The 12462-nt window shown below is 47.3% G+C and overlaps 1 protein-coding gene across 18 annotated transcripts in view; it reads left to right on the top strand.

The window, feature by feature from the left end:
• Positions 1-12462, top strand: part of LOC143017846 (dystrobrevin beta-like) — a 436897-nt gene that overhangs the window by 170053 nt on the left and 254382 nt on the right. For all 18 annotated transcript variants that reach the window (XR_012965709.1, XM_076172805.1, XM_076172802.1 and 15 more), the window contains one exon: positions 2316-2398. Coding sequence is in view for 17 of the 18 variants with exons in the window: in XM_076172805.1 (XP_076028920.1) it covers positions 2316-2398 (83 nt within the window). In the remaining variant the exon portion in view is untranslated. The remainder of the gene's footprint in view (positions 1-2315; positions 2399-12462) is intronic.

A 12462-nucleotide genomic window follows, 5' to 3' on the forward strand; every position in this document is an offset into this window, starting at 1 on the left:
GAGACGTTAACATCCGCTAGTCACCGTATACAGCGGTGGAGGGAATGGAGTACACAACAGGAAACCTGTAGAATGTGGCCTTGGTGTGCTGTGGTGTATCACATGTTCGTGTTTGGCGTGATGTCTTTCGAGGTGTTTGGTGTGCAGTGTATGTTTCTGTTAGTTTTATGGACGAATGTTGGCCACGTGGTGTAGTGATCTAGAGTTTCTGAAGCCGTTCCAATTCATGTCCGTGACGAATCAAAGAGCAAGGTTCTGAAGGCTCTGATGGGAATAATTGTTTGTAACTCATGCCATCTGGCTAGACCCAGGAGACTTTCATTGTCACTGTCACGACCCACCTATAGACCAGGCTAGCAGCGACATGAAAATAATAATGATGATAATAATAATAACAATAATAATGATAATAATAATAACAATAATGATGATGATGATGATGGATAAATAAAAAAAAGGCCGTGCGAAGCTCGGACGAGTGACAAAGTTCAAGCAGGATGATTAAATTCTTCGTTAAAATCAATTATTATTGACAAATTACGGGTTCGGAACTTGAGGTCCAAAGTACTTGTTTAGTTGAGTTGTCGTAATCGACGAATGTAGACAATTTTCTGCGTAGATTCTTCTCTCTCTGGTTCTCTCCTCGCTCTGGTTCTCTCTGCTTCTCTTCCTCTGTTTCTCCTTATATAGCCCGAGAATCGGTGCTTACGTTTCCGGGATGCCGAACCGTATCTAAGGTAAATAGTTTAGACACTTTTAACCAATAGGAACGAAGAACATGTTTTCGCGCCAAATTACGTAACGTTTCTGAGCTTGGTGTGATCTTACAGAACGTATTCTCGAAGCGCGCCCCAACAGACGGGTATTGTGCAATGGTTTATGATACACATTTTATGAAATACAATTAATAACATACATTAATGATAATATACAACACATCATATTCACGGAAGGCGTATCTTTAAAAATAAAACAGGAGACTTTATTTACACAAGGGCGTGCCGCAGCACAGCCATAGGATTTTATTCGCGCTAAGGGCGTGACAGGCACAATATCGGTCTGACTTTTGCTAAATACAAACGACATTCAACGACCATGGACACAGCTGAGAAATCCCTGGCCTTTCCCAGCGTAGCTTGAGCTTTTGCTCTCTCGTGTTATTCCTCGGGGGTAGAGAACAGGGATTTGTTTCCAGTACGGGTAACGGGTCTGCTATGCTTTTGCCATATGGATGAGCATTATGTATGTATTTGTCAAATTCTTGATAGAATGTAGAGGTTTTAAAAGTGTGAGAGATTGGCTGGTAAGAGTGCTCATGATGGGAAACAGTGAATGCCCTGGGGAGGATTTTCCGTTTTTGGAGGGCTGTGGGTGTGATGGAGGAGTAAGCTAGACATCTGTAATCGAGTTTGCTTTGTATGAGGGCCTGGTATAGATTCCTGAACAACCGTTTGTTTGCCCCCAACTTCTGTGATATAGCAGTTCTAGGAAATGACAAGTTCAGAGACAGGGTGCTTTTCGATGTTTAAAGTAGGGAGTCCAGGCGAGTCTGTTGTAAAGGATTAGGACTAGAAATTGGATCTGTTCTATCACTGGATGGGTGGAAGAGCTTTTATAGTGGATTGGCCTATGAAATTGTTTAATGTCTTCCTAAGGGAAGGAAATTGCTGGATGACTGGAGGGGTGTTTGTATCATTCTGCTTTACAAAGGAAGGGAGACAAATGATAATGTACTAGTTTTAGAGTGATCAGTCTCTCGAATGTAATTGGAAATGCATATGGGAAGGTGTTAAATGAAATGATTAGGAGGAGTACAGAGGGAGTAATTGAGGGAGAACAGTGTGAGTTTAGCAAAAATAAAGGATGTGTGGATCCATTTTTTGTAGTAAAAAAAAAATCTGACAAAAGGTAGGGGTATCTTTTGGTCTTTTATGGGTCTGGAGAAGGTTTATGGCAGGGTTATCAGGATGGAATTATACAGAAGAAATAGACTCATCCTAGACTGCCCAATATTCATACATTTCAATTACCAGAGCAAAGTTTCTTCTTGGAATGAATTACAGGTCAACCTGGAATTCATGGCTGGATACCTCAGGGCTGAAGGTCTAAATGCTAGAGAGAATGGAGGCTATTGAGTGGCTAAAAAACTGAATATAATTGTCCTTTAGCACAAGAGAATCCTTCCAGCCAGTGTAACACAGTAGTAAAGGAATTGATATATACTTTAAAAAATGTTCAGTGGTTTATCATTATATATAATTAAATTTTAATTCTAATTTCCAGAAAATCATGTTTTTCTTCTTCTTCTTTTGCAGTGCATTTTGTTGATATATGGAACATCATCGAAGCCTTTAGAGAAAATGGCCTCAATACCCTAGAACCCTACACTGAAGTTAAGGTAATAATTTCTTTTACTTTGAATATTATTTTCATTACTTTACATTTACATTACCTAAATTACATTTCCATTACTTACTTTACATTTCCATTACTTACATTACTTACATAATCCTTACATTATGAAGAGATAGTAATAATTGTTGCCTTGATGGGAGATTGGTAACCAAACATTAGGTAGCAACAGTCCCTGGGCCTTCCCATAGATCTCTGGGAAGAAATGCTGGACTGTTGTCTGTTTTCTGTGTAAATCACAAACTTATGTTCATGGCAACCACACTGGACACATGGTGGGGACGGGGTTATAACCTGTCCCCATCAGAATCACCAAACCCGCTGTGCGTTGTGCCAAGGTGTTGCAAATGAGGCACACACACATCGAGCCAGGCCTGGGGTGAACTCCCCAGTGGGCTTTCCGCGTGGGTGCTTAGAACATTCCTTCTCTCTCCCAGGATGACTGACTACCTTTTTAATCAACGGAGCTCAGGTAACTTAGATTGTATTTAGTTCCCCTCTCAGAGGTGAGGAGACCAGACAGCGGCAAGATCAGTAGTCAGAGTTACACCTACTTCAGGTTGGGCCAAACTGATGGGGCCCACCTAGCAGAAGTAGCTGTAGGCATATTTAGCTGACTACAACACATCGTTGTAAAGGTTACTTCAGTTGATGAGTGTACGATGCTGGTGATGCTGAAGTACACCTTGGGCTTCATCTCTCTTATTGCTATATATGCTCCTACTGAGGCATATAACCTTGAAGGAGATATTCTATGCCAAACTTGAATCTATAGTTGACCAGTGCCTACCATGAGACGCACTTATTGCTTGGGCAACTTAAAGGCTGTTACTGGCAACGACAGAGTTGGGTATGAAGTATGAAGTATGTGTTGGCCCCCATGATTCTGGAACCAGAAACATTAACAGTTTTCTCCATCTGAACTTTGCTAAGTCCAGAAGGTTAAGGATTGGCGGTTCTTGGTTCCATTCATGAAAGCCATACCAATAGAACTACAGGGTTTATCAAGGTGTTGAATCCTTTGGGACCATTCATAGACTTGTGGTCGCAACACTCAGGCTGCGTCTCAAAACAGGGAGAATTCAGAAATGTAACCCACCTAGGTTTCATCTGGAAATATTCAGGGATGATGCATGTGTCCAGGAGTATGAGGTAGCAAAAGCTAATTGATTTGAAGTATTTGGCTCTCTTGAGGACCCTGAAGAAATATGGGACACCTTTAAACGCAAAACTCTGAAAGCTGTAGAGGAGTGCGTTGGAAAGTGCCCAAGGTCAAGGAGTGGTGTCGCATCTCAGGAGACACCGGAGAGTATAGAGTTAGGATGTCCTGCCAGAATGGCTGTGGACCTGGACCAATATAGTACTCAGAAATGGCAGACTAGAGCTCTCATGAGAATGGATGAGAGGTACATCAGGGGAATCGCTAAGGATATTGAGGGTAATTTTAATACAAATAACCTCAGACCTGATTACTTGTACATAGCCCTGAAAAAAAAAACTCTGCTCCAAATCTGTTACCCAGAGGAGCACAGTCTGAGGAGCCGATGACAAGTTAGTGTCAAATGTGGAGGGGTATAGCCCCTTTGCTGAGTACTTTGAACAGTTGCTCATAGGTAACCCTCCAAGCAGACAGTTTCCCCTCAATGGTGTTCAGGTTGTGGTTCCTATTCCACCGATAGAGAAATCTCTGCCCTCTATGACAGACGTCAAAAGGCTGTAAGTTGAAGGGTGGAAAGGCAACTACCATCCGCAACATCAGTGCTAAGTTGCTGAAACCTGGAGGTGAGAACGTGAGCCAACGATCCATGGGTTATACTGCTGTCTAGCACTCTGGTACCATTTTCTCTGACTGGAAAAAGGATCTAATCATTTCTATCTGGAAAGGGAAAGGGTACCGGCAGGGTTGCAACAACTATCAGAGCATTACACTGTTCATTGTATCAGGTAAGGTGTGTCCAGCTTCTTTCCTGTTAATTCAAGAGTTAGGCAAGGGTATGTCATCGTCCCAACACTTTTCAACTTAAAGCCCTCCTATCCTTAATCAAGAGATCTCTTCTGTCAATGTAATTTATCCTTTTTAGTGACCTGAATATTGTAATCATATTACCTCCATCTCTTCAATATTTCAAAGTTGGCAGGTCCAGTGCTTTTTTTTTTTTTCTTCGCAAGGTTTGCCAGGCTGAGAGCCAATTTGGTTTTTACCCTTTCTATTCTCTCAATCTTGCTTATATCCTTATTCAGTGTGGCGACCATACCACTGGCACATATTCCAGTCTTGGACTGATCAAGGTTTTGGTTATTTTTCATATTTTTATCCATATAGTAAAGAGCCACTTTCATTCTCTGCAGCAGTGCATGTCTCCACAATCCTGCTAATGTGTCCCAGGTGATAGGTTATCTTTTATCAACACTCCAAAATCTTTTTCCTCTTTTGCTATTATAATGGGTTCACTTCCTAAGGAATATCTTAAGGACAGTCTTGTGCAGCTGTTGCCCATTTCCAGTACTTTACATTTGTCTGTGTGCCTTGACTGGATACCTCCTATATAAGAGGGAAGAAGCCTGTGGTATATAACTATAGATAAAGAAAAGTGCCATAGTATTGGAAAAGGGTTCATATGGTACCAATTCCTAAAGAAAAAAGTAAGGATATATCACTAGATTATAGGATGGTGTCCTTGACCAGCTCAATTGTGTGAGATAATTATGAAAGATGGGTAAAATATTTTAAAGAGGTGAACACTTAGTTGAATAATCAATTTAGCTTCAGATCTGTAAAATCAAGTGTGTGACACCTATTAAAAGGTAACCACTTTGTAAATAAAAAGTGTCTAATTTTACCGCAATTAGTTCTTAGTACTTTCCAAAGTCAATAACAGAATAATATTAATGACCCACTTTCGGAGAAGAATAGGCGAAAGTAAAAAGATCCGTATATTTCGATCACTATATGTGATCCTCTTCAGCAGATGTAATTACAGAGTGGAGAAAAGCATGTATTTATGCAAAAGTAGTGAGGTGAGCAAGTAGGGACAGGGACTCAGGTCACGTGTCCGGCGCTACGTAGACATTAGTGGAAGTTATACAATCTGGTGACCATTAGCCATTGGAAATATTATAGTTATAATATTTCCAATGGCCAATGGTCACCAGATTGTATAACCTGCGTGGCTGCGCGCTGCAATGGACCGGGTAGCTGTGCCACTGAGCTAGATATTCGTCAATCAAGCCTCAGCCTTTGTCGAAGAAGTATGTTACTATTTATCATGCTCATCGTCATGGCCTCATCTGTTATCCTCATTGAGTGGACGAGAAGCCATATCTAATATTTCATAGATTTATTGAAGCAGCATCCCTGCATAAGAAAGATCAAGAGCAAAGAATACAGAAAGAGTGCGAGCCTTGATGATATTGTTACGAATCTTGCAACAAACTCACATTTTCTATTGCAAATAGGCCGCGATCCGGAATCCACGAGTGATAGTAAAAATCGTGTATGCAATTGCCCGGGTCAGGGAAAGGCAGGAGTGTCACTTTCTTCACTTTATTAGTTCCAACGAGAGGAAGACTGACACTTGTTCACACCGGGTCTAGGCTTGCACTACTGGCGAGGTGGGTATAGCGAGCCCGCGGGGAACACCCCCTCGGCGTCCCCCCACACATACCCTCGCTACATACCCCTACTTCCTCTCCGAATCACGCATCAATCACACGTTACAAATCACGTCACGTCCAGACCAACCATCCAGGCGCACTATGCAACATTCATTCATGCTCTTTCGCCACATTATCCCGCTCTACAAAGCTTGACGACCCGTCAGCTTTCATCTACAAAGACTTACAAAAGAACTTAACAAAACATTTTGTATAAAAAATAAAACATCACTTCTTCATTAGGAAAACAGTACATCCAATGTCATAAAAAACCCAATAATAATCACATCAAATGTAAATCACATAGTCCGTTAACCACGCTGGTAACTTCCTACTTCTGGGAAGTCGACCAGGTCTCTGATCTCTCTCTACTTCATCTTCACTTTCTTTCTCCGAGTCTTCATGTGCTACACCTTCATCACTCTCAGTGTCACTATCACTATCATATTCACGTTCAACACCAGGACTGTGATCATCATCATCACAACTACTACCACTACTGTCATTGTCTCTCGACTCTACATCACGTTCACCCCAGGTAAATTCTCCCTCGCCTGGGTGTTTCCATAATAATCTATCTACATGAACGATTTTACTCGCCCGTTTTCTGCCAGGCACTTCAAATCGGTAATTCACTGCGGATATTACTTTCGTCACCTTGTATGGTCCTTCCCAGTCAGATTGGAGTATCGGTGACTTGCCAGGCTTTCTCTGTGGATTATGCAGCCAGACCAAGTCGCCGGGCTGATGTTCTGCATTTCTGGCGCGACCTTGGTACTGCCTCCACATAGCCTGACCTGATACTCGCAGGTGTTGCCTCGCCCAGCGGGAAGCCTCCTCCAGTCGCCGTTGCATTGTCATCACGTAGTCACTATAGGTATGTGGGAGTTCTGCTACCGGTGGTCGGTGGAGAGGTCGACTGACAGACGAATTTCCCTACCAAATATTAACTTGGCTGGCGTGAATCCCGTGGCCTCATGCTCAGCTGAACGATAGGCCATGAGAACATACGGCACCCACACGTCCCAATCGCATTGGTCCTCCTGACAGTACTTGGCCAGCTGCTGGACAATCGTCGCGTTAAATCTTTCAACCATACCATCACTCTGGGGCCTCAGGGGAGAGGTACGAGTCTTATTGATGCCAAGCAGATTGCAGCATTCCTTAAAGACCCGCGACTTAAACTCTCGTCCCTGGTCTGAGCGCAATTCCCCTTGAACTCCATAGCGCACGAACACCTCCACGAGGAACTGAGCCAGTCTCTGCCTTGTGGTTAGGTAGGGCACAGACTTCCGGCCACTTCGAGAAGTAGTCCATTACCACGCACAGGTACTTGTTTTCCCTCTTTGTGCACGGAAAAGGGCCGGCTATATCCACAGCCAGGCATTCCATCGGCGCCCTGGTGTGATATAACTGCAGGGAGGCGCGAGTCTTGTGGGCGGGGCCTTTTTGGCTGCCCACACACGACAAGTCTTGCACCACTCCTGAACGTCTTGTCGCAGGCCCACCCAGTAGACTCGCTGCCTCAACTTTTTGAGAGTACGTTTCACTCCCAGGTGGCCGCTGGTATTCCCCTCATGCATCTCTCTCAGCAGCTCCTGTCGCCGAGAGCATGGCACTACTACCAGCCAGCTTACCTCTCCTGTTCGTGCGTGCGTCCAACGCCGGTGTAGGATTCCTCCTCGCAGACTCAGTGCCTCCCACTGGTCAACAAGGCACTTGGTAGCAGGACTCTCGGGTGACACTGTCTCTTTGGGAGGCCTTTCACTGCTGGCCTCTAACCACCCAATCACCAGAGACAGGTCAGAGTCCTCTCGTTGGTCCCTCTTCCACTTCTCGTCTGCCTCGGTGGTGCTGTGAGCGACGGTCATTTTCCACACAGCCACCTCAGGCTCCCGCCGTGAGCAATGCACACACTCAGGTGGGCAGGGACGGCGACTTTGGCTGTCGGCGTTATTATGCACCTGGCCAGGTCGGTGGTCGATCTCATAATTGTACTGCTCCTGTTTTCCAATCCAACTGTCGTTCCGGTTCCTTCATCGTCTCCAGCCATCTCAGAGCGGCGTGATCCGTTCGAATGGTGAAGCGCGTGCCATACAGGCAGTGATAGAAGTGGGCGAGTGCTTTCATCACCGGTGCCAACTCCTTCCGTGTGACGCAGTAGTTTCTTTCCGCCTTGTTAAACTTAGCACTGTAGTAACCCACGACATACTCCTTCCCATCACGAAGCTGTGACAACACGGCTCCCACACCGTCTTGGCTCGCGTCCGTGTCCACAATGTACGGCAAGCCCAACTGGGGGTAGGGAAGCACTGGCGCTTCCACCAACGCTCGCTTCAGTGCCACGAAAGCCTGCTGGCACTCCTTGCTCCACTCGAAGGCTGCTCCCTTCCTCGCCAGATGGTGCAGTGGGGCGGCGATGGTGGCGAACCCTGCCACAAACCTCAGGTAATACGTGCACAGGGTAAGGAAACTGCGCAGCTCCGAGACATTCTGAGGGACTGGCCATCCTTCCACAGCGGTGACCTTGAGTGAATCAGTCCTCACACCTTCCCTGCCGACGACATGTCCCAAGAACGGCACTTCTGACTTGAATAGAGTGCACTTTGGATTCAGCTTCAGGCCGGCCTTCCTCATGCGGGCCAACACTTCTGTGAGCCTGGCCAGCTCCTCCTCGAAGCTGTTTCCAAACACCAGCACGTCGTCTAGGTAGATGACTGCCGCCTTCCATTGCATGCTGTCGAGTACGCGCTCCATAAGACGATCGAAGACTCCAGGGGCGTTCATGAAGCCAAAGGGCATCACGTTCCAGTGCCACAGGCCTTGCCCAATCGAGAAGGCTGTCTTCTTTTTTGTCCTCAGGCGCCATCTCGACTTGATGATAGCACGACTTCAAGTCCAGCGTGGAAAACCATTGGACCCCACTGAGAGCGTCTAGCGTTTCGTCGATGCGGGGGAGAGGGTAAGCGTCAGGGACAGTGACGGCGTTTAGCGCCCGGTAATCTACGCAGAATCTCCGGCTTCCGTCCTTCTTCGTCACTAGGACTACCGGTGAGCACCACGGGCTGTCTGACCACTCAATCACTCCCGTTGCTGCCAACTCTCGGACCAGCTTCTCCATTTCTTCTCTCTTCGCTGGTGGGACCCGACGAGGCGCCTGCTTGATGGCAGGACTATCTCTAGTATAGATGCTGTGTTGAACCAATGACGTGCGACCCAAGTCCATGTCTCCACTACTGAACACGTCACGGTATTGTGCAAGTAATACCTTCATTCTACTCGCCTGCTCAGTTGTCAGCTGCGTGATGCTCCTCTCCGCCAAGTCTTCCAAGTACTCAGGCAGGCCCTCTGGTTGGTCCTTCTGTTTCTTCTCCTCCTTCGGTGGTTCCATCTTGCTGTTAGCGGTGGTGATAGTGGTGGATGCGGTGCGATGCAATGGCGTAGTAGCGGAGGTGGGGGCCACTCTTCCCTTCCGCGCTTTACCTTGGCTGGGTGACTTGATGGCCTGGGATCTCTGCCCTCTGAGTTCCCTTACGTCAACCCTCGTGGCGAGCTCTCCATTAGGATTCAAAGGCACTTCATAGCCTCTCACTGAAATCCTACCATCCTGGAGATCAACACATGCCCCCATGCGATTAAGGAAATCCAACCCCAACAAGCATTCATCTTCCATTTCTGCCACACGTACAGGCAGGCGTTAAGTCACCCTTCCTACGGCCAGATTCACCCACACCGGTCCCTTCACCGATACACAGTCTCCTGTAATTCCGCACAGTTGCTGACCTACGCACTTCACACCACGTTCCGGTAGGACTCCCTTTCGTACCTCTCTCCCAGGTCCTCCATCTCCACCTGGCGTCCATTTATACTTCCCGCCACCTTGATGGCGTCGGACGCCGCCACCTGACGACACATTAGATGGCTTGGGGCGCCCGAGTACTCTGCTGGGAAGGTACCCCGGCCCCCAGCTGCTTCAAGTTTCCCGCCGATGGCGTCACCCCCTTAGACTGGCGGCACTCAGAGGAATTATGCCTTCGCATTCCACAACTACAGCAACAGGGCTCGAATACCGCTCGCTGTCCGTCCTCCAGCGACCGTGCCCTCCTCTTGCAGTCGTACTTTTTGTGACTTAACTGACCACAGTTGAAGCACGATCCTTTGAAAAGCTTGGAGCTCGCCTTCCCACCAGGTTGGGATGCCTTGCCACTTGCCTGCGCACGCCGGGCCCAAGCACGGCTCGGGCGACGCTTCCACCCCGACGCGTCGCTAGAAAATGGGGGAACAGCAGGGCTGACGCTCATGAGAAAGGCTTCAAACTCCGCTGCCCTTGCCAAAGCCTCTCGCACGTTCTTGGGCGCAGCCTGCTTAACGTGGATCTGTAACTGCCGATCGTGAAGGGCGTCCACGAAGCAGTCCTTGGCCAACATATCCACAGTGTCCTCCGTGGCCATGGGGTAAGCGCCCCTCACTAGCGCCTCCACGTCCTGCGCTAGTAAGGGAAGGGCCTCGTCCTTCCCTCGCCTCCTCGTCTTCAGTTGAGCCCGGAACACCTCCGGTTGCCGCCTCCTGCCGAAGCGACGCCGGAGAGCCCCAGCCACACTGTCGTAACATCGCAGTTGGGCGGGGGTTAAGTGCTCCAGCACTTCCAACGCCTGCCCTTTCAGCACACTCACCAGCTGAAAGGCCTTCTCTTCCTGTGACCAATTTTGACGGGCTGCAACCACATCGTACTGTGCCTGGTATGCGTCCCAAGACACTTTCCCGTCATATTCAATCACCTTCCTCTCCTTCTCGTACCGCGTGACCTCACCACCTCCACAGGCCCCCCGGGGTTGCAGTTCAACTGAACGACTCCCCAGACGTCTCCATGTGAGGTCGTCCTCTGGGTTCACGTGGCAACAGGCGCTCCTCGGCCTTTGTGCGGGGGTGATTAGAGACACCGGTGGCGGCGAGAGGCTACGAGGAGGTGAGGGTGGTGGGGTGATGGTGCTCACCGCTTGCAAAGCTCCCGCCACGCGGCGCTCAGCAAAATTGCACCATTTGACGGTATCGAGATTTCCTGCTATCTCCCCCATTCTCCTGTCTCACCAAAACCGCCTCCAGTGTCGATACCCTGTCAAACCACGTCTGCATGTGCTCACGGCACCTCTCTTCTATTGCTTTCACCTCCTCCTTAACCTCTTCCTTTACTGCCACCACCTCTTCCTTCATTGCCCCTACCCACTCCTTAACCTCCTCTTTCACTCAGTGGTATACGTCGTCAGCATACTGGTTGACGCGTGTTTCTAACAATCCCATGTTCTACCCCATAATAGCCCTCAGTTCCTCTTTCACTTCAGTCATGGCCTGTTTTTTGCTGATCCATTTGGATCGAGAACAGGTTCATTTGTCGTGAGAACATGTCCGCCATAACCTGTTGGTGGTGGTTCAACATCTCGGCCACTGAGCGTTGTGCCAAGAGCGCCACTGATTGAGGAGATACGTGTTCTGTAGCCTCCCAGTGCAACGCCGTGTCATCCTCACATTCACTCGACGCCATCACACTCGCCTCCTTCCTTCCCTTAATTTCTCTGTCTTTACCATCACCGGTGGCATCCATGATCACTTAAGTCACTTATCACTTCGATATCAAATCACTTATCACTTCAACATCAAGTCACTTATCACTTCAACATCAAGTCACTTCAACATTATCCCACTTCTGGTACACCAATTGTTACGAATCTTGCAACAAACTCGCCAGTTCTATGGCGCATGGGCCGCGATCCGGAATCCACGAGTGATAGTAAAAATCGTGTATGCAATTGTCCGGGTCAAGGAAAGGCAGGAGTGTCACTTTCTTCACTTTATTAGTTCCAACGAGAGGAGGATTGACACTTGTTCACACCGGGTCTAGGCTTGCACTACTGGCGAGGTGGGTATAGCGAGCCCGCGGGGAACACCCCCTCGCCGTCCCCCTACACATACCCTCGCTACATACCCCTACTTCCTCTCCGAATCACGCATCAATCACACGTTACAAATTACGTCACATCCAGACCAACCATCCAGGCGCACTATGCAACATTCATTCATGCTCTTTCGCCACAATATTAGTTATTCTGAACCGTGACATAAACATAATATATATTAGGTTAGGTTTGTCTCCACAGCAAATATATATGTATATATATATATATACATATATATATATATATATATGTGTGTGTGTGTGTGTGTGTGTGTGTGTGTGTGTGTGTGTGTGTGTATATATATATGTGAATCTTTTCCATTTTCCGGCATACAGAATTTTTCCACCAAATTTTCGCCAGTGATACAGATTTTAGCGCTGAATACGAATATAACATTTAATTTGTGGAGAAATGAAATGAAGTTGAAAAAAACGGAAATTTTTTG

The sequence above is a fragment of the Oratosquilla oratoria genome, chromosome 33, assembly GCF_046742065.1.
Source record: "Oratosquilla oratoria isolate Oo_2021 chromosome 33, ASM4674206v1, whole genome shotgun sequence".
NCBI lineage: Eukaryota > Metazoa > Arthropoda > Malacostraca > Stomatopoda > Squillidae > Oratosquilla > Oratosquilla oratoria.